At 37.5% G+C, this 22496-nt stretch overlaps 1 protein-coding gene across 3 annotated transcripts in view; it reads left to right on the top strand.

Moving 5' to 3' along the window:
• The window catches only part of COBLL1 (cordon-bleu WH2 repeat protein like 1), a 73545-nt gene that overhangs the window by 23392 nt on the left and 27657 nt on the right, over positions 1-22496 (top strand). For all 3 annotated transcript variants that reach the window (XM_030952550.1, XM_030952548.1, XM_030952549.1), the window contains exons 3-4: positions 17517-17696; positions 22133-22334. In XM_030952550.1, coding sequence (XP_030808410.1) covers positions 17517-17696; positions 22133-22334 — 382 coding nt within the window. The remainder of the gene's footprint in view (positions 1-17516; positions 17697-22132; positions 22335-22496) is intronic.

Here is a 22496-nt window from a genome sequence, read left to right on the forward strand (position 1 = left end):
TTATGAAAAGGTACATTTTGGATTGTACACACAGCCAACAAGGGGAAAGGAAAACATCCAAAAGCCCAAGGAAAATTTTTTTTGTTCATTCTGTTCCTTGAGTTCTGGGATATGCTGTCTCCAACTTGGACTGGTTGATGTTTTATAGGAAAAAATATTGCCAGAAATAGTCACTTATTGTAACTGTTTGCCTTTCTGTTGGAGGTTTGCAATGTTTACAGGGCTACAGTAAAACACTGAGTCATAAAAACTTGGGATATTGTACTCCTAAATTTAAAACTAGATAAAGCAGATAAAGCAGACCAAATTTCTGTGACTGTAAGCATAATAAGGTAATGCTTTTCTAGCAGCACATCAAGACAGGACTCCTAGAAACATTGGTGAACTTGCTATGGTATAAAAGGCCTATTACTGCTACTGAGTAAATATATTCCTTTCTCTTTCTCTCTTATTTTCTTATTTTTTTTTACATTTGGTAGAATTTCAGTGTTTGTAGTCCACACAAATAGAAGTGTTTCAGTATTTGTATCACCTCCTCTTTTAATCTTTTCTGGGTAGGTAGAAAATCAAGGGCATGGTCCAATTAGGTGAAGAGCTTTTTAAGAATTTAGAATTTATCAGTATACAAAATTTTGTTAAGCATTTCTATGCCATTACACCGAGCATACTGCACAGGCAGAATGGCACTGTGTGATGAGCTGAACACCCCATGCAATGGGGGAAGGTTTGGAGCAGGTTATCTGGAGTGATATCATGTGGCATGTACAGGACAACCAGGGGATCTGTCCCAGACAGCATGGTTTTGGTAAAGGTAGGTTCTGCTTCACCGGCTTATTGTACTCCTATGACAAGGTCTAGTGGATGTTGCTTACCTGGGCCTTAGTAAAGCTTCTGATACCATTTCCCATGGGTTTCCCCTGGAGAATCTGTGGCTGCTCGTGGCTGGGATGGGTATACTCTGTGCTGGGTCAAAACTGCATGTAATAGACTGAATGCACTTGCACTTCTGAATATTAATCTAGAATTAGGGCTTGAGGTAGAGAAAACTGAATGAGCCTTTTAAATTTTTTTTTGGTACAAAGAAGATTTTAATCATACTGACCTGTTACATTTGACCTTCTTTTGAGATATTTTAAATTGTTTTGTAATGGTACCATATAATCTCTGCTTTATCTAGAATGAAGTCTGTATTTTGGAAGGCATATTTCCTTATTTTTTTTTTTGGCTTTGTTGATTTGAGCTTTCTTCTACAGAATGATAGAATCCCCAAACATGATTAGCTGCCCCTTCCAGAAGCTGGTGTGATACACTCCCAGTCTGTGATACTGATTCCAAAGACAGATGCTTATCTGAATTAAGAAGGTTATGTGTGTGTGTGTGTGTTAAGTAAGAAAGAACATTGTATTGTTCTTCCTCATTCCTGTCTTGTGGGTAGCAAGGAACCTGTGGCATGTTCCTTCCCACGTGCCATCTTGATAGCTATGGACTTTTGCTGCCCAGACAACTTCTTACCCTTCTGGAATGAAGACCCTCTTTTAAGTGAGTTTCAGTTTCTGTAAAACAAAACTCTTATCTGAGTTTTTTGATGTCATTATTAAAAAGGGGAGGACTATCTATACAGATTTTAGTATTTATCGTTGTGGTACAATTAACTGTATACTTTTTCCATTGTCTTATGTTTACTTCACTTTGAAGAAGTACCTGAAACTTGCATGACAAAATTTATAACTGTAATATAATAATTTTTTTTTTTTTTTCTTTTTGTCATCTGATAAGCACAGAAACTCAAAATATTAAGAGAAGTGTTGCATCAGATGCACTGTTCTGAAGAATGAAGTGAGAGAGTGCTGGGTGAAGCAAAGGTGTCCTTGCTTCACAAACTGCTGTTTAGGATTGAAACATTGCAATTTTTTTTAACATTTTCATTTGGAAAGAGATGAGTGAGTGTTACTGAACTTGATCAGAGTTACAGGTTTATAAAAACCACATTATACTGTGTGTAAATATTCAGAACAAGAAACTTGTTTAGCTTCTTACTGAAGCTACCTCTAATTTTCTCCTTGCCATAGAAAGATCTGTCACAGTACAGACTGTTCTGTCAAGGAATGGATATGATTATGGAAATTTGTATGTGAAACTGGATCTGAAAGTTTCTGAATTAAAATATGTGATTTTTCCAGAAGAAAATAATTGCAGTAGCTTTATTTTGTCTGTTATTATTTTGTTGGCTTTCTAGGCCTCTGGGAGTGATTTAAGTGAGCACTGTAACTCTGTTTGGAGCTGTAGTTCTCAGATCTCTAAAAAACTGTGGATTTTTCAGTTGGTTTCTGGCTGTACTTGACTGTTGAAGCGCTTGGTGACATTTAGTGTTCCAGAAAGTCTTTGCAGTACATGGCTGCTACTTCTGCTGCTTAAGGACAATAATAGTGCTTCAATTCTCCTTAATGTCAAAATGGGTTTTGAAGAAATGAGAGGGCTGCAAAATAATAATAATAATAATAATAATGATGATGATGATGATGATGATGATGATGGTGTGTTTCTTAGAGAACCCAAATTCTCTTTCCCTGCCATTCTTTGTCATAAGTGAGTTTGCTGGGCTTAAAAGATATTTTTAGCATTACAACTTTTAAATATTTGGATGCTGTCTCTTTTTAATTATGTAACTTCAGTTACAAGTCAGGTTTTCCACATTATGTTGCTTTCATGATGGTTTGGCAGCGGCTATCCTCTTTTGAAGCTCTAGCACTTCAAAGAGCTGTATGGTTGTTTCCATTTGCGCTTGGTAACAAGGGTGTGACAATGTCTCAATTTAGTTTTTTGGTGATGGCAGTTAAAAAGGAAAAAAAAATCAGCAACAACACTCAATAATATTTTGGGACCTAGTAGTGCCAGGGCACCACCATGTTCCTTGTCCTGTAGCACCGTGTGTGGGTGTGGGCTGACTGCAGGTGTGGCTGGGCCAGGGCAAGGCTTGGGCTGCAGCCTCTGCTTTGAGGGTGAGGAGCACAGTAATGAGGGCAGTGGTACCAGTTTGTGACTAGTGTGTGGTTACTGAAATCCATAGAGGTTTCAGTGCTGAATTCCACATCTTTCACTACTGTTTTAACCATATTGTTGAATAATACAACTTACAGCTGGCAACAGCTTAACTTGTGGAAGTAACCTGAGTGCAAGATTTGTGGTGGTTCTCTTCTATTTTTCCTCTTTCTAGATCAGAGATTTAGGGATATCGCAGTATGCTGTTAACTACATGTCACATTTCAAGCTTTGGTAGATGATTATAAACTGGGATTTAAAAAAAGTAATTATTTAAGCATTAATCAATGATCTTGTAATAACATTGTAGCAATCGATCCATAGTTGTTGATCCTTGCTTTTCTGTAGAGGGTATTTGGTGTAATGTGTATTGGCAGAATTCTCTAAGTTGGTATCTTCAAAATAAAAACAAGCTGAAACTCCCCAGAGGCAGCTGAATTAAGTCTGTTCATGGCTTTCCTGCCCACGTGCTCTGCTAAATAAAATAATACAGTTGTTTCACAAAACAAGAGGGAGCTATAAAGGTGGCTTTACTGTGATATTAAATCTGTCTTGAGCGCTTTCCCAGAAATATGAATATAGTAATTATATGATTAAAAAATAAGGAAACTTTTTGGGTTGTGCACTTCCTCAGGCTATTAACCTAACCACTAATTAACCAACAGGAAATTCCAGACCTGAAAGTTTCATTATTGCTATACTGAACTGTGAAAATATAAGTGTGTTAATGAGGATTTCATTATAGCCATCTGTAACTTGTTTTTAAATTGTGTTAAGGCAGGAAAAACATAATATACCATCTGTTACCTAGCTATATCAAATTGACTTGAAAAATATTGGGGGAAAAAAATCCCCCAGTTTACAACCCTGGTTGTCTCTTATTTCTTATCTTTTATTCAACCATTAATCCCATGTCAGTACTACCTAGCAACATGTAGTGACATGTCATTTACTCCTTAAATGATGTATTTGGTTCACTTAGACATTTCTGTAACGTGTGTACCTGGGGGGGAGGAGATGCTGACTTCCCAAAATGATAATTTATGGGTGATAAATGACCTCTTAATTTTAGTGTCATGTTCTCTCAAGTATGTCTGAATCACTAAAACTCAGAAGTTGAGGATTGTTGTGCAATTTGCAGTTCTTTTTGGTTTTAAGTGAACAAAACTTCTGGATAACATCTATTAGTATGCTTTTATTCTCTGACCTAGTGAGCATGAATTGAAGCATTTTGCTTATCAGATACTGGGAGTTTTGCAACTTTTACCTTAACGCTTGTTTCTCTCTGTAGAGCTTAATTGTCACAAGCTATCCCAAGTCCCTTGATCTCTGATTCTCTTTGACCTTAACAATGAGGGAAGTTGTCATGTATTACCTTGCACTTACCAAGAAATCTTATGGATTCTTGATTGTCAGGTGTTTGTAGGTGTAATGCAAGTGGAGCCATAGGCGAGAAGAAGGTGGTGGTCACGTGGGAAAAGGTACAGAACTTGCTCTTGGAAGGGTGGGCAGAGAGTTGGCACAGAAGAGAATACTGAAACAATTTTGGAATAGTGAGGCAGATCCTTTGCAGCTGTGATGAAATAATTACTCAGTGAGTTCAAGAAGTGTGCTAGTGTTTACATATTACCTTTTGTGTTAGTTGGATCTATAACATTAAAATGAGGATAAAAGGTTGTAATAGAGAAGTGAAAAGGTCAGGCACCAATTTATCGAAGTCATACTGTCAACAGGCAGCCCAAAATACAGGCTTGTCATTTGGTCCACAGGTGTTTTCTGAGTAGGCACACTCTTTTTTGTTCTGGATTTGCACAACAGCTAGGACAGCTTTGTTGGGGGCTCTTGCCTTATTCGGGACAGACTAAATTTGGTGGCTGAATTTAACAAAAAAAATCTGTTTCTCTGCAGACTCATGCAACAAGCATAGTTAGAATAAAATGAGGGACTCTGATATAGCAGTGTATCTACAGTGTAAATGTCTTAAGGCTGTGGAAAGAGAAAACAATCTGAGGGCTGTGCTGACCAAATGTATGAGGAAAAGCCCGCCGATACAGTCCTGCTCGTCCTTCAAAAGGCTTCCCCTGGTCTCTACCCCAAAGCTTTTTAGGAAACCAAGCAAACATGGCAGAAGACAGTAAACCTTGCATGGTTATATAATTCGCCCCAATAAGAACAGCGAGATGGGAAATGTTCTGCTGTGAAGGTGAGGCCATGCCACCTTGGAGTTCCATAGGGATTTGTGCTGGAACTCCTAGTTCAATATGTTAATAATCTAGGAAAGCAACTGAATAGCAAGGTGACAGTTTGATGACAGTAAAAAGTTATTACTCATTGTAATAACAGGAGATACGACTCTGAAGACTTGCAGAACAGTTTTTCAAATCTAAATGGATAATAAAATAAGATTAAATTAATTTTAGATAGACTTACTACAAATCAGTTTTCCATGCACATTAGCAAAGGAACAGAGAACAAAAGGGAAACCAGGATTTGGCCAGTGTATAAATCTCTGATGACAATACAGTGCATGGCTCTGGTCTCTGCCATATTCACAGGGATGTCGTAAACAGAACGTTCAGAGAGAATCAATAGAGATGGTCAAAGGTGAGATATGGCTTAAGGAATGTGAGAGCTGAGACCATGTCATTGTGTTCTTACATTTACCTTTTGTCCAGGTGCCAATTGTCATGTTCTAACTGTTCCAAGTAAGTGAAAGGAGGACATGCAGCAGAATTGTCTAATGATGATGCATGAAATCCTTAAACCAAATGTTAACTAATGGTAAAATAATTAAGTCCCACTTATTGTTGAATGATGATACAATCTAAAATTAACTTTCCTCACTGATGTATGACTTGCATAAGAAAAAGAAGTTCTTGGTCTGTTTCCAAGCCATTTGGAAGCCTCTTGTCTATGCTCTCTTCTCCAATTCTTTTTGATTTAACAAAACTATTTGCCTTTCCCTGGAGACTTGACTGTGTAGGTCCATCACAGATGAGACGTCAGCTCAGTAGGTACAAAGCAACTGAAGAAACAGAGTATTTAATAAAGCAAGAGTTTAATCTGGAAAAATGCCATTCTTACCCTGGTAGTCTGTGCTTCCTGCTATTCTTGCTGCTTTCAGACTTCATTTTCTCATGGATATTATTTAAAAAAAATAATCATTACTATTTCAGGGTTAGATGAAATATCAGATAGTTTTAAAAAAACAGTCTTCTGTTTATAACAATAGAGACAATAGGTTCAAAAAGTTCCCAGCTTCAGAGATACATCCCTGTTGGGGATTTTTAAACCCAGATAATTCTGGGAAGCTTGTGCATACACACATTATTGATACACATCCATTGAGTTCTAACAGTGCATTGGGCTTCTGGAGTTGTGGTTTGGGGTTTTTTTTGCTCCCAATTGCAAAGGTACTAAATGCTCTGGGTAATCACAGACAGATGAATCTGAAAGTATTAAAGATCGAAGAATGAACAGTGGGAAAGTTTTGGTTTCTTTTCCTCACTAGTACATACAAGTCTTAACTTTTTGGTCTTGGAAACAATTCTATGGATTAAAAAGCATGAAAGATCTGTACTCAAATGTGGCCTGTACAGGGACCTCTTTGAGAAGTGTTTTGTATTTAGCCCTATACTGTCATTCTGTTTAGCAAAATAGAATGACAGATTCTATATAGAATAGAATCTGTCATAGATAGATTCATTTGCTTCTTTTAAATATACACACGAGAAATAAAATAAATTGCAGTTTATGGTTCATTCACATACATTGCTGATACTATCCAGTTGATGTTTAGGAATTGTTTTTACACAGCAGTGCCAGGATTTGTAATTTAAGTAGATGCTTTATGAAGACAATGAGAAGCACTTAAATATTCTAAACCAAATTCTAACAAAATTTTTAAATTCCATTCCTTTATATGGTGGTTTTCTTCTTTTTCCTAATACCTTGTGTAAGTTCTCCTCCTTCTTTTAATATTTTTGCCATTTTACCTTCCACAAGTATTCTGGGCACTTAAAAGACAAAAACAAAACCCCAAAAAGCAAGGAATCTATGCTGAGTGATACTGGGGAAAAAGTAAAAGTAACCTCTGTCAGATGAAGGGAAAATGACCAGGTACATACTTGTGGAAATGGGAAACCTTTCTGTCCTTTCAGGTTATCTGAGATGTCGTACACTTGCTTGTAGTCAGTGGTATTAAATTCTATTGGTCACTCCCTGAATGAAAGCCCTATGATTTTTCAGCAGTGATAAATTTACTGCTTAATCTACGAAAGCCATAAGGAGGACCTTACTAACTAGATGAACTGCATGTAAAATAACCACAAGATAACAGCAGGACTAAAAAAAAATTAGAGGATTTATTACTGTGAGTATTAATTGTATATTTCTAGCTGTAGCCCTTACACCCAGATAATAATGAAAGCTTCCAAGTGAGTATCTCAAATACTGTGTCTTGTGTGGGACATAGCAGCCACTGGCAATATGTTGGTGTTTTAGCCCACAATGATACCCTGCATGCACCAAACCTTTCCTGCAAGCCTGGCTGCATTTGCATGATTGCCCTCTCCAGCTTATCAATCAAGTGAAAGGATTTTTATTCTTTTATTGTTAACTATTGAAGTTTGGTTGCAGAGTGCGTTTGACTTGGAGCACAACTGATTCATCTAATTGTCTCATTCAACCTTACACACATTTAGGCAAAGGTGACTTACATTTCTGTTTTGTCTGGCAGTAATGTGGGATGGATGCTGGTGATAGGACTTCTCAGGTAGGAAAGGTTAGGTAAGGAACTGTCGGTAATGTTGTTTACTCAGCACACAGGCACTCACACAGATGTTTTCCTCTCACTGAAGCACTACTCAAGCCAATTTGAAACACACGGTGGCCTGATACAGATCTGAAAGCAACATTTACCAATGATAGTAACCTGCAGGATGTTGCCAGTGATGACAGCACTTGCCCTAAGAGTTTGTTGACTGCATTCCTTTCCAGTCCCCGGGCGGACTCAGCTGCAAGCAGCCCTCCCATGGCTGAATGCATTAGGGCTGACTTTGGGAAGAGGTAACTGAATCAAGAATTGCTTTTAAGCTGCTTTTAAGCAGCTTCTGGTTTTAATTGACAATGAGGTCAAGCTTCTGTAAATTATCCTACTTTAAACACTTCTGAGTTGTTTTTGGTTTTGTGATAGCATAAATATTGTACTTGCCTTGTGAAACTGATTTATGAAAATCTTAAATTTCAATAATTTTGTAGGTAGTACTGAAGATGAAATTAACTGGATGTAAACGGGTATTTGTCTCTGTTGTCTAAATATTCCATTAATCCCTAGAATATGCTTACCTGAGGTGTTTAGTTAGATATCTCACAGGCAGAGAAATGGGCAAGGCTGAAAAGCGTGGGTGGAAGGACTAGTCCTAATTCTAAAAATTCTCATTAAATTTGTTTTGTGCAAATAAAAGGGGTGCGGAAAACAGGATTGGATTCTTTTTATGGTATAAAGCCACAGAAGACATAACAAAGCTACTTAATACTCTCTTTTGAATTGGCTGAAGTAGATATGTTGGGATTACAGGCTGTACAAATCTCTAGATGTACTCTGAAGGCTGTTTGGTCAGGTGGTGGGATTATAAATAGGTAGGCTTACTGATGTCAGCAGCAGCGGAAGGGAGCAACAGTGAGCTTGCCATGCACACACACACACCCTCCTTTCTACCTCCATATGCTATTGAAGGAAACTCACCTGATATTAATGGGGAAGAACCACCTGTGCTATCTTGGAGGTAAGCAGAAAAGTAGTGTAATCAATTTTAGCTATTATATTTCCTTTTCCTTGTTCAGAGGCTGAGCAGAATGGCTTCGAATTAATATTTGTGTTGTGTTGTCCTAACACCTGCTGTGAGGAAAAAATATTTACCAATAGTTAGATATCTTCAGTAGCATGTAAGTCCTTGCTCTTCGGGGGAATGCAGAATTCAGGCATAGGGCACTAGATGAATTGCCAGAACTTAAATATAGGCCTGTACAAAGGAAGAAGAATTAATGTCTGTTGTAATTTTTCAGATAAAGTACATAATAATTCTACAAAAGGTTTTTAAAATCCCATCTCTGGCTAAGAGATGAGGGTGTGTAAAGATGTTTATCCATGTGGGCAGACTGCTGAAATTTCAGTGGTACATTTCTGGATGTATAAGCTGTTGCCTATTTTATTTTAAAATGATATTTGGTGCGTAGAAACTCAAATGAGGTTTTTGAGATTTTAAGTGAGAAATGCTGTTATTTCATGCAGACTGTAAGGCTTTTCTGATTTCTTTGATTTGCATCAGATTTTGATCTAAAATTTTGTTGGGGAAGAAAGCCCCACTAGCTGCTTGTAATACCTTGTAAAAGTTGATTCTTTTAGTGTTTAATATGGTAATGTCCTTGCTGTGTATTCTGTGTGTTCCTTGTATGTTGTATACTGATTTCATTTGTCATGGAAAGCATTAAAATATTTTGTAGTACCTAAATAGACTAAATTCCTAAATAACTGCACAATGCCAAGATGGACTTTGCTTACAGCAACAAAGAAAGAATTTAGGAAACAATGCTCAGTTGAACTTGTTGTAGGAGTCAGTATGCTGCTGGCACTGTGTCATCTTTTAACATGTTAAAAACTCAGCAGTGAAGTATATTGGCTGTAAACTGGCTGTGGTAGAGAAAGTTGGAAAGGATGCAGGGGTGAATATAGAAGTGAATTATAGTAGTTGGAGCAAAGCATTCATTAGGAAAGTTTCTTAACATTCCCCAGAGCACACTGATGATGATTATAATCATTATTATATAAATAAGAATTTTTTCCTCCTTTATATTTAATGCTGAAGGCCTGTACATTTTTACAGAAAGTGCAGAGGCTTTCTAATGGAAGTGGTTATCCAAAATAGCTTTGGTGTTACCATCATGCAGGGAGCCAGGTTTCTTCAAAGAAATACCTTATTTCTTCAAAGAAATACCTTCTTTCTTCCTTGCCTCTTGTCTGTTGCAAGAATCCAGTGAGGAGTGGATCCAGGGGATTTTGGGTGTGCAGATATAAGCAGAGAAAGGGGATAATGACAGCTCTTGTGTGTAGATGGGGATAAGTTTGGAGACAAAATAGGAGCATTCATTTGGGGCCCTGAGCTGCCAACCAATGAGGGAGGTAAAGTAGGACAAAGGGGAGGGAGCTCCTGCTGTCAGTGGCTGCAGAGGTGGCTGTGAAAACTGCTGGTCCGGTTTATGCTGTGCAGAGAGCTGGGATGGGACTTGTGTCTCTGCTTTGTAGCACCCATTGCACCTCACAGAGTGCCTGAGATGAGGCTGGGGCTCCAGCAGCAGCCCTGGCATTTGGGGAGGTAGTAAATGTGACCCTGTTCCTGAAGGTAAAAGGTTTTTCCACTTTGCTTTCTGAGGAAGATGCAGGCAGGAGAGTGGCAGCTGTAAAGGATGAGCAGGAGAACCTGGTGGCAGGTGGATGCTCAAAGCATTTCTTAGTTTTGCAAGCAGTGTTGGCCCAAGTGGCTTGGTGTTTCTGTTTGGGGAACTGTAGCTATAGTCTTCATATAGTGGGAGAAACCTCTTCATTACATCAAATTTTTCTGGATACTAACTGCCAAGATGCTTCTCTTGAAATCTAGTGAAGAAAATGCTTGGTTTAGTACAATTTCTCAGCCTAAACTTAACTCTTTTTTTTCCTCTTTCTTTCCTGTAATGAGCGAGGGTGCCTTTGCTGACAGACCTGATTGTCTGTGTACAAACTCTCTACATTCGCCATGTGTCTCATAGCATCTGTGTATAAGTGCATACACACAGAGATATTTCTATTTAATCTTGCTCAGGATAGGAAACTTCTCCTGTGTCCTATTCCCTTCCAATACTTAACATCATCTCTGCTCTTCAGTTTAATAAATTCTCCTAATTTTGGGTTATGTGAATGTACAAAAGATTTTAAATGTTACCAAACTCCAGGTGGATAGAGGATATAACTGCTAAGAGAAAGTTTTTGGTGAATAAAGAACTTTCTAAAAGGGAGAAAGCTTGTTCTATTCAAAGCATTTTCAGGAAAAATGAAAATAAAACGGCAGTGCTTTCTAAAGTTGCATTGCTATGCTTTCTCAATTATTCTTCCTGTATCTGAGTTTTCAACTGGGAAGTGCTACTGTTGTAGTTGAACCTAGACTTCTACAGCGGGTAAAAGGAGAGGGGTTGGATTTTGCCTTCCCTATTAGTATAGAGCTTCTTTGCTCTCCTACAGCACTTCATCTGTTACCCACCTACACCTACACCCACATACCTGTATTTGAGGCATGTATGTCTGTGGGGGAAAAGGGAAGGGTCTGTATTAGCTTCTTTCCTGGCTGCTGTGAAACTGAGCAGCTCTGCTTTTCTCTTCCTTATCTTTCCCAGCCTCTAAATCTATCCAGTCCCTGCCTCCAGTGTTACTTCAAAAACATTATTTTGAACAGGAGAAAAAAGCAACAGCAGCAAAGCTCAGATAATTGACAATTCTTACTTCTATTGATGTTCAGAATAGCAGCTGGAAAAGCCATAGGCAGAGCTAGGTGCTTCATCTGCAGGCTTTGAAAAGACAGTGGCATTTTACCTGCTTTCGTGACTGGGGGTAACGACCAGAAGGACAGATTCAGGTTTTGTCTTATTTGAAAGCCGTTAATTGAACTTTCTTACTAGTCATGGAAGAAAAACAGCTGTTTGAGCAACCTTTTTAGCAGCTCTTGATAAAGATTTGAGGGTTTATTTTTAGTGGAGGTAGCATACGTTTTCTTGAGTTTTAAGTATTTGTTAGATTTATTAGTGTATCAAAGGTTAAGCTCCCCCTTTCAGATCAAACTGCTCTTTGTTTTCTTTTCCTGTTTATTCAGCCAGTTATATATTACTCAATTACTGTTACAGATTTACTGCTTTCTCTTCCCTGCTCTCCTTCTTTTCTGTCAGGGTGTTTTCATAACTGTAAATACAATAAAGGCTAACTGAGCCATACAAGGTTTTAATAGTTTTGAATGGCATTCAGATTTTTTGTTCTTTCTTTTGGCAGCAAATCTAGGTTACTTTTTTGCATTTTTTACTTTGAGAAAAGGTTGCAAAAATAGATATAAGTATCTGCTTTCTGCCGAGGTGTGTCACACACGGACATGCCAGGTTTGTACTTATATTTTGTGTTAGCCCTATTTACTTCAGAAGTCTAAGTTCTCAACCTCTTTAGAAGTAATGCCATTGGAATTAATTTTCCACTTCATTTTATTTGTTAGTTTTTGTTTGGTTTTTTTTTCCTCAGGAGTAAAAGAAGTACTTCTCTTGGCACAACAGAATGTGTTGTAACAAAACTTTTGTATCAGAACACATTTCTATAATCCCTCAATAATAATAATAATAATAATAATAAACTTCATGCTAATTTAGAGGAGAAGGTATTTTTCTTTCTTTTATCCTCTCTTGCCTGCTAGGATTCTGAGCTTTTGGCTGTCTTCCTAAGAGCAAAGTGATTCTTATGCCTAGAGGGGAGCTAACTGTGTTTTGCTGGATAGTGAAGACAACACTGTCAGCAGCTTTCTGTTCTCAGGAGTGGGTCTTTCATAAGTTTTAAGTGAGCTTGAATAGATCATTGTAATATTAGTTGTGATTCAGCTTTGAAGGGCAATGAATTAATATATTTTTTCTAGAAAAGTTTTAAATTTGTTGTTTAATTAATTAAATTATATGTTTATACCAGAGTTAGTGCCCCTTTAATGCTAAGTGGGGCACAATTAACAACATGCCCATAAATACAGTTTGTGTTTATGTTGTCGCAGAATTGCCTCTTTTTCCTTGTAATGATAGAAAACATTTAATGAATTATGGCTCAAATACAGTTGCTTCTGTTTTCAAGACTGTCACTGCCATGGGGACAGATAATCAGAGGGGGCAAGTGTCTGTTCCAAATGGTCTGGAGGGAACTGAAGGATTCATTTGCTGCTTTCTTGCTTTTAGTGTGAACCAGACATCCAGAGATTCCATTAAGCTTTCACCTTACTGTCATGGTTACCATCCCAGTCCTGTGATTTATTTCTCTCTAGGATAAGACTAAAAAAAAAAATCTTCAGAGCAATGAGGCTAGCTAGGGGGTAAATCCACACATCCCATTGACTAGGGAAACTTTTTCTTTCACGACATCTTTGAAAACATATCCTGATTCCAGGGATGCCTCCTTTTCTCGGTCCACTTTATTTATTGAAAAAGAGTGGAAATGCATTTCACTTTTTTTTTGCTTTCTTTATATCAGAATAAAGGTATGAGTAAGAGAACATCTGCAGATGTTTTGTTGTTTGCTGGAACCTCACTGAGTGAATTTGTAGAGGTAATCTTCAAAAATCACTTAATTAGTAATATTAGTATTATCATCACCCATAGCATTACTACTGCCATGTCAGTTGCACTATGAATTATTGTGTTGGCAGAGCTATATACCCAGTGCCTTATTTAATGTCGTATTATTTTTCTCTATTATTTTAAAAATACCAGTATTATTTGCAATATTTGTATCCTCTCAATCTTGGGAATTAGTATAGAGAAATACCCTGTAAAGTAACCTGTTACCACAAAAGATTTACAAACTGTTAATGTTTGTTCTGCTGCTTGGAAATTGAAATTAAAGTGTGTTTCTGAACTTGGGGGTTTTTTTGGTACCTATTGAGCCACATGCTAGACTCAGTATTTGTACAATATGACCTCATGTTCTTCCAGAAATAACTAAATGGATGAGTTGAGAATCTGAAAGATCATATTTCTCTCTGGAGCAGATACAGCAAATATTTTTCCTTTATATCATCCTACATGTATCATAAGCCTGGCTTAAAGGGATGACCTAAGAATGGACATTGTTTGACTCTCATTGATCCATACTTTGATCTTAACATCTAACTGGTGCTTTTGTAGTATGACTAAAGAGAGAGATTGTATCTCAAACAGTGATATTGATGTTGAGATGAAAGCCCAGTATCAAGGCTGGTAGTCATGTTATATAGATGCTCTGGGGCTGGCGCAGCAAATATTTGGGCTGCTGACTGTTAAGGGAAAATATTAGAGTACTACCATACATCTAACTGAAAAGTATCCTTTTTGAAGCACTTAGTGGCACCCCAAATTTTGTATAGAAATGTGTTTGTCTGGTAATAATTTAGTGAAGATGAATAGAATTTATTTTTGAAGTATTTGTCATCTATACTTATGCCTGAAATATATAGGAGTGACTTGCCTTGACAGCTTCAGTCATGTGCTGGACTGTGAGGAGCAGATCAGATAGTAATGCTGCAGTTGTCTCCAAGCTTTTTCCCAGCAGGTAGTGTTTGATCTTGAAGACTTGCAGTGGTGAAGTATTTGAATTGGTGGTATAGACTTGGAGTTAGTTGTGGTGTTGGGATAAAATAATGTGTGGAGAATGCCTTGGTGAGAAAATCACTTTCATTGGCTTCTTGAATTGCAGAGTGGGGAGAGGAGGATTTATCTATAAAACCTACCTCTACAAGTGTATTTCCACCATCACCTGCTTATTTAATCATGGTCACCTGAATTGTTCTTGTTGTCCACCACCAGTTCTGGGGCTGTGAGTGCAGCCCAGCCTGACTGTCAGGCAGCTGCTCCCCTGATAAGGTAGAAACACAAGCTGAAATAATGAAAAAGCAATGAGACCAATTGCAAATACTTTGGGCTGAGAAGGAGAGATGAGAGAAATAGTGAGAACTGAAGAAACAAATACATGGCATCTGGGAACAGAAAATGAAAGCATTGGGATCACTGTTGTTTAATAAGAAGTTGCCAAAAACTTGGCATAACTTCTGAGAAAGTACACTTGGGATTTTTCTTCCTTTGTATAGGGTGGGAGAGGTAAGCGTAACTAACCATAAAGCACATTCAGATTTCCTAGAAATGGGTGGGGTACATGGCTCTGCAGTGGGGCACGCAAGGCTTCAGCGGCGCTGTTAGACTGCCTGACACTGTGCATGTGTGTTCTTTATAAATACATGGAAATTCAACTGTTGCACACATTTTGAGAAGAGTACTTGGTCAGTTTTAGTTGGACGCTGAATGACTAAACCACATTTATTGCTGTGTGTCATTAAGTACTCTGATGATAAGAGAGTTCCAGTGATAAAATTGCATTTGTCTACTTAATAGAAAATAGAGTCCCCTAGCATTTGAAAAGAAATCTATCTGTGACACTTTTTCAAAGAGTAAACTCTGTGATAAATAGCTTTTAACAGTCATTTGAAGTTAAAGATGTAAGAAAGAGTAAAGAAGGGAGGACAAGCAGTACTAGATCGCACTGGGCTTTTTGGTATTAATGTCATGGGGTAAGTTTTTATGTTTGTGGGGTTTTATTTATTTCTAATAGTTGTATTGATGCTCTGCAGTTGCTAATTGTGACGGCTGTCACAAGGGTTCTTGGGATGAAGGAAGAGACGTAGATCTGACTCCATGATCAGAAGGCTTGATTTATTATTTTATGATATATATATATTACATTATACTATACTACAAAGAAAAAGCAGGGAGAGTTTCCAGAAGCTGCTAACCTAAGAATAGAAAAGTAAAGAATGATAACAAACCCTGCTTTCTCGGACACAGTCCGAGAGAGCTCTCAGTTCTGGATTGGCCATTATTTCTAAACATTCAAGATGGACCAGTCCAGACTGACCTGTTGCATTCAGCAGCAGATAACCTATTGTTTATGTCTGGTTCTGAACTTCTCAGCTTCAGCAGGAAAAATCCTGAGAGACAATTTTTCATAAAAATGTCTGTGACAGCTAATAATTTATATTTGGCAGTTACATGAAAGCTAAAAATCTTGAAAAAAAAACCAAAAAAAAAAAAAACAAAACAAAGAAACTGGGGAGGAATGCAAAGGAGTTTGCTTTATACATTTTGCAATGTTTGTGTAATCCTGAAACAACCCAGACAAGCTGCTGTAGAGACCGAAGTCAGATTTTCAGCTCATGTTGTACATCATGAATTGCATAGACAGCACACCAAACTAATTTAAATCATTGAGAGAGGAGGTATACATTTTGAATGTGGATCCTCATTCAGTGGTTTTGGAGGCTGTGAGTACTCCCGATTACCTCTGAGGGGCTGTGAATAGTTAATTATTCAGCACAGAGTTCTGAAGTTCAAAACTCTAAGCACTTTCAGCAACAGATCAGTCATGTGAAGCCTTGTTACAGTTGTTTTTTGCAATGCTGCTCTGGACCTTGTTTGCTCTTCATTGTGAGTGACTTTAAACTTTGTTTTCTCAAGAAAGGCGTGTGTTTCTAGCTGTATGTTAGGTTCTTTAGGTTTTAATTCTGTAGGGCAATTGTAGGGGTTAATTTATTTCCTTAGGTTTAAAGTAAACAAACTTTGGTACAGCTCCATCTAAATGATAAGCATATTTTTGGAGCCTTTGTGTATTATGTTGAAATGCATTTTAACTTCCTGGTAATGTGGCCCCATTCAAGAATGTTTACAAGAAATTAAAAATCTGTCATGAGGTAATGTGTCTTGACTATGTCTTGGTCTTGTTTCTAATGGTAAAATTCTTAATTAATAGTATCTTTTACTTCTGAATATATTGGTTAATTGTGGAGAGTTATTTAAATAAAGGGAGATATTGGACTAGATGTTTTAGGACATGAGAGTCCTGCATTCAGAATTTGCTGTAACATACATATGTTAAGAGATATAGATAATTTTATGCTGTTTTAGAACTTTTTTAGTGAAATAAGTGCAGCTTATTTAGTGATCAGTCCTTGTATTCAAAAGTAAACTGTCTGGTCATTGACATGGGAAAGGGTATAGAGAAAATTAAAATAGATCACCATAGGTGAGGGGATTATGTGAAAGCATATTGTGAGTGAAATGTCAGGAAATATTAAAACACAGTAGAATTGGTTATTTTATTACTGTATAGAAGTTAAATAATGTAGAACTGGTAGGATTTCTTTGAGTAATTTTAATAACCAAAAGAAACATTTGGGGAGGAAAAGTGTCACTATTTGCTCCAGTATCTATCCTGTATTAAGCACACTGGTAGTACAATTGGCTTCATACTGCATAGTACAATATTTCTGTTTATTCTAATCCAGTAAATCTCTTTGGAGAATGTACAAATAGGGTCTTTGCATAACCCAAGGGAGGAAAAAACAGCCAAATAATTTATTCTTTTGCAGTACATTAAAGAATTCCTTTTGGCTTGATGTTTAGTGGGTGGTTTTTTGTTTTTTGGTTTTTTTTTGTGAGGGATACCTTAGCCTGTTTTGTCTTCTGTCACCACTGATAGTATATTTAAGATATTTTATCCCTTCATTGCACATATTACTTTAGAAAATAATGAAGTGTTGTTTGTTACTGTTCTGAGACTTGTTAGTTTATCAGTTTGAAATCATATGTATAAATGCATACTTGATTTTTAACTTTTATCTGTTTTTCAGAAGAAAATCTAAGGCACCACCTCCTCCATCTGAAACAAAATCCATTGCTGTTTCTCCATTTGATAACACAGAGCCAACCAACGTCATCATGGAACAGAAAGAGAATGTAATCGATAAAGATATTGAATTATCAGTGGTCCTGCCAGGAGATGTGATCAAGTACACTACAGTGAATGGGAGGTATGTTACACAGAATGATATTTTTGTTTAATATTATTTTTTGCTCAAGTTTACTCCAACCTTCCTCCAGGTTATAATCATTTGGTAAAATGCGTGATTGTTCATCCTATTTGGGTACCAAGTTTTGTGTTCAGCACTTGCTCTGCTACCTGTAGACTACTAGCAGTCATCAAAAAACATGTAATCACTCCAGACAAAATCTGTAATGCTTTAAAAAGAATTTATAGCTACGGCTTTGGATTTCTTTTTACAATTATGTTTTTCTTAAGCTGGTTTTAGTTTAAAATGCATATTTCAGACTGTTAATTGGTAGGATAGATTGTGCATGTAACTCTCAAGTCACCTTCTGTTCAGAAAGACCTGCACATTTACTGGTGAGCTGAAATCATGAATCCTGGGACCTAAAATGTTTCTCTACTAAGAAGAGTCCTGTGCAAGGCTATGTATGGATCACAGCAATTTAGATGCCAGTTTGTTGCTATCCTAAGCTGAAATAAGACAACCTATTTGTATATTGTCCTTGTGTTTGTGTATAGCCCATGTCTCTCCTGCAGAAGCCAAACAGGCTGACTTATTTATTCATTCAAACCAGGTACTGTAAATGTGCTCTTATACCTACTTCTTAATGAAATCTGGCTTAAGTCTGTTTGCACACTGTCATTTGCTGGAGTTCATGAGGTTGTTGCTTAGACATCAAATATCAGCTTGTTCACCAGAGCTGTAGTGGGTCTTTTTACACCTCCCCCTGACTCTGTGATTTTGAGGATAACTTAAATGTGAGATTCTATTTCTCAGAAGAAATTTTCTGAAATAACGATGCTTTATACTGGTTTTGTCAGCACATTTATAGCAAGGAATATTGCAGTCTGTAAATATGATGCCTTCCTCTGTTTTTAAACCTTCTTAGACACGAGGCTCCATGTGTACACTGTCAGGAGCTTGTTCTTTTTGCTGCTTTTGTCCAGTGATGAGTGATGTGTACCATGGGCCCTCTCTCGTGCTTTGCTCAGAACAAAGTGCTAGAAAGGAATGTTGCATCTATTTTCACTTGGTCAGATTATATTGTGCATAATTACTCTGTATTCAAGACAGGCCTTACAGGCTTATCAGGAATTGCACTCATTTCCCAATCAGTTTTATTATTCCACAGTTACAGGATTTTTCAATCAAGATACTGTATGTGATTGATTTCATAAGTGACTATCTTGCCAGTATTAGCCCTGCTAGGCTCATCTCAGAGTGAGGAAGATGTGCAGGACCTGCAATCCACTGTGAAGTATATTTCAAACTATCTCTTGTTCTAGCTTTGCTCTGGCTGTAGAGTTATTTATCATGATCCCCCAAATAGGCATGACCCCTCTAGAAATGACATAAACAGAAAAATTGTTACTTTGCTTCTTTTGTCATCCATAATTGGAGGTGAGCAGCTCTGAAGGTCCTGAGGAGAGAACACCTTTTAAATCTCATAGTAGAAAAAGCAAAATGGTGAGTTTAAACAGCTGTGTGCTCAAATTCCATAGTCCACTAGAAGAAATTTTTCTTTATCAGATTAGGTTGGGTTGGTTTGCTCCCTGCTTTGGCATAGTGGTTAGAAAGAGCTATGTAGCACAAAGCAAGGTGTTAGTGAAATAAAAATCCTGATTATGTAGAAGTTGGAATACATAAATACATTTATGCTCTGAGATTTCCAGAAAACCTAGAGTAATTTGTTGAAGTTAAGTTGCAAATAAATATTTTACTGAAGTTAGATAAAGGAAGACAAGCAGACGATGTACTTTGAGGTAGCTGATGGCCTCTTCTTGGTGCTTTGCTAAACATTAATTATGGAAGCTGTTAAATGTACTGTGATATATGTATTCTTCCACCTATAATCCTTGAAGGCTTTAGGGAAAAAGAGTTCTACAAGTTTTGGAGGACATGGTTACAAGAAAAGCTTGTTGGCTTTTTTTTTTATTGCTGAAGGAATATCATTCTAAAGCCACTGGTGAAGATATCTTTCCTCCAGTGGAGTGGGGGGGACTTGAAAGTCCCTCATCCTCCAGTCAAGCAGGTTGTTTCCGGAAGTACCTTTGGAGAGCAAATTTGCACTGAATCTCTGTTCTCCTGTACTAATTTGCATGTACCTGTGGTTTGTTAGCAGCTGTTTCTCACTTACCATTCTCCCTTATCAGTCACTTACTGTGACTCTGGTTAATGTGAGGGTGTGCCCCTGTCACTGTGGTGGGTTTCTGTAGGATGGCTTTCTGGGGTCCTTGCTTGTCAGTTCTTGCTCTGGTCATCTTTGATATTCTAAATCCTCTCCAATAACTGAAGTGCAGCTTTTAAAGCCAGTCAGTGTATAAAAATTCACCAGAAGAAAGGTAACAGGTAACTTATTGGATACACTGGAAAGCAGAAAGGTCACTACAGAAGCAGTGTCTGCAGCCTCCTCTGGCTCCCTCCTCCCTGGCCCTGCCCTGCACTGCCCCCAGCAAGATGGGGGAATGACGAGATTTGCATTTGCAGCCCTTTTCTTCTTACTGTGAGATGCATGTACTTGTTTTATTAGGGATTAGAAGCACAAGAAATAAAGTATTCCCTCCTTCTGTCTTGTAACTGAAGCAGGTTGTGCTGTATACAGGAGATGCGTTGAAATAAACGTTCTGGTTTAGCAATGTGAAAAGGGAGGAGCAGTTATTATTCTGCATTTTGCATGGTATTTCTCAGGCTGTTACATATCATCTAGATGAAAGCATGGGAGAATATTGCTTTCTCCTATACCTCTTCAGACCATCTGATAAATGCTTTTTCACACATTGGAGTATGGGTTTTTTTATTTTATTGTTTCTCCCGCCTTTGTCTCCTGAGGCAAGTGTTCCCCTGCCACTTAAGCAGGCAGAAGTTTTCCTCTAGAAAGGAAATATCTGTCAGCTTTCAAACAGTTATCTTCTGGAAGTGCAACATATGCACCAGCGTCCAGCCCTGCTACTAGAAATTAGAAGACATTGCTTATGGGACATTTGTCCTTTAAGGTGAAGGGAAGTGGGAATGATATTGTAGGGTAAATCAAAGGGGAAGAATTCCCCTTGACAATAACTTCTAACACTGAGTCATTCTTAATTATTTTTACAGAACTGTATCATATGAAAAGTCTGCTTTAACTTACTGCTTAATAAATATATTCATGATCTTTGTTATCTAGAATTCTGCTTCATCTGATGGTTCATTGTAGAAGCTCTTTCCACATTTGGCTGTGCTACCAGAATACTTGCCTCTGTTATGAGATTACATCTAGAATTTAAGATTTCTGATAAAGCCATACCAACCTAACCCTGTATTAATTTTCTCAGAGACACTTCAGCATTTTTTCAACTTACATTTGATTGCTTCACAGACTTCTATTTTCATAATATCCTCGTGACACAGAGCAGGTGATGGATTTCCTTGTTCATAGTTGTAACTGAAAGATGCAGAGGGTGTCGCAATGAAATTGTCCTTACCCAACTCAAAAAAAATTATTGAGAAATGATCTGATAGTGCTGTAACATAATTCAGTTCCATAACTTGCAAAGTTAGGACATTCTCCTTACTTTTGGTCTATTTAAAAATCTATAACATTTCTGTTTATAGTACAACTTTATTAAATGTATTTCAGTAGCAGCTGGAAATACTCAGCCCATCTTAATACCCTGTTCTGCATGTTCTTCATTAAGCACTGAGGGAACAAGGACAAACAGGTACTGGCTACATCTGACAAATTCTGTTGGCCATTCTTCATTTGACATTCTACATTTGACATTCTTCTGTTGGCCTTCTGTAGGAAGGACATCTTACATCACACAGAGCTTCTCAATAAATGGTATTTGCCTAATATGTTGCCATTTGGCTTATTTCTCACTGTTGGTATTAAGCACCTAGATAATTCTGGAATCCCTAATGCACAACCTGCTTAAAATGTGACTTTCTCAAACTTAATTTCTCCTGCATCTTCCAAATGGCTAATGCACAGAGTTTCTGAAAATATAGTCCCTTGCAATTCAAAATAGATATAGAAATGCCAAGCTTTGCAAAAGAATTGTTCTTAATGTATAACCGAGAGTATTTATCACCACGGTTAGAAGTTCCCACTAAATGTCAAATGAGGTAACTAATCCACATGTTCCAGTTGACCTCAGGAAAAGCTTCACACAACAAGAAGTTCCCACTCTGTTCAAGTACTTGGCATACTTTTGTGCAAACTGGTTTTCATTTTCTTTTTAGTGGCTTTTCTGTGGGGCTGCCTTTTTTTTTAATTGTGTTTTTTAAAGCTTGAAGATATTTAAAGTTGGTGTCTAGCAGTAATTATTTCGTCTTGGAGGGGAAAGGACGACTTGAATTAAATGTTTGTTTAAGCAGCACGTCTTGTTATAGCCTGCTTAATTGTCATCTGTTGTGACAGTTCCATTTGTCTTTTACAGGAAGCCCATGATGGACTTGCTGATCTTTCTCTGTGCACAGTATCATTTAAATCCATCAAGTTATACCATAGAGTTGGTATCAGCAGAAAATACCCAGATTAAATTCAAACCCAACACACCAGTGGGAATGCTTGAAGTAGAAAAGGTGATTGTAAAGGCAAAACAAATTGATAAGAAGAAACCTGCTCCAGTTGTACCAGAGGTGAGAGCTAAAATTAAGCATATTAGAATTACTGCAGTATTCAACAAATTGAGCTGGTAGCTCATCCTCTTGTTTCAGTGTTTCCTGTTTTCTTTCATCCTCTCACCTTGAAGCTCTGTGGAATGCTTTAGTCTGTTTTTGATAAGCTTCTCTTAGGTAAAA

This window comes from Camarhynchus parvulus, chromosome 7 (genome assembly GCF_901933205.1).
Source record: "Camarhynchus parvulus chromosome 7, STF_HiC, whole genome shotgun sequence".
In the NCBI taxonomy this organism is placed as follows: Eukaryota; Metazoa; Chordata; class Aves; order Passeriformes; family Thraupidae; genus Camarhynchus; species Camarhynchus parvulus.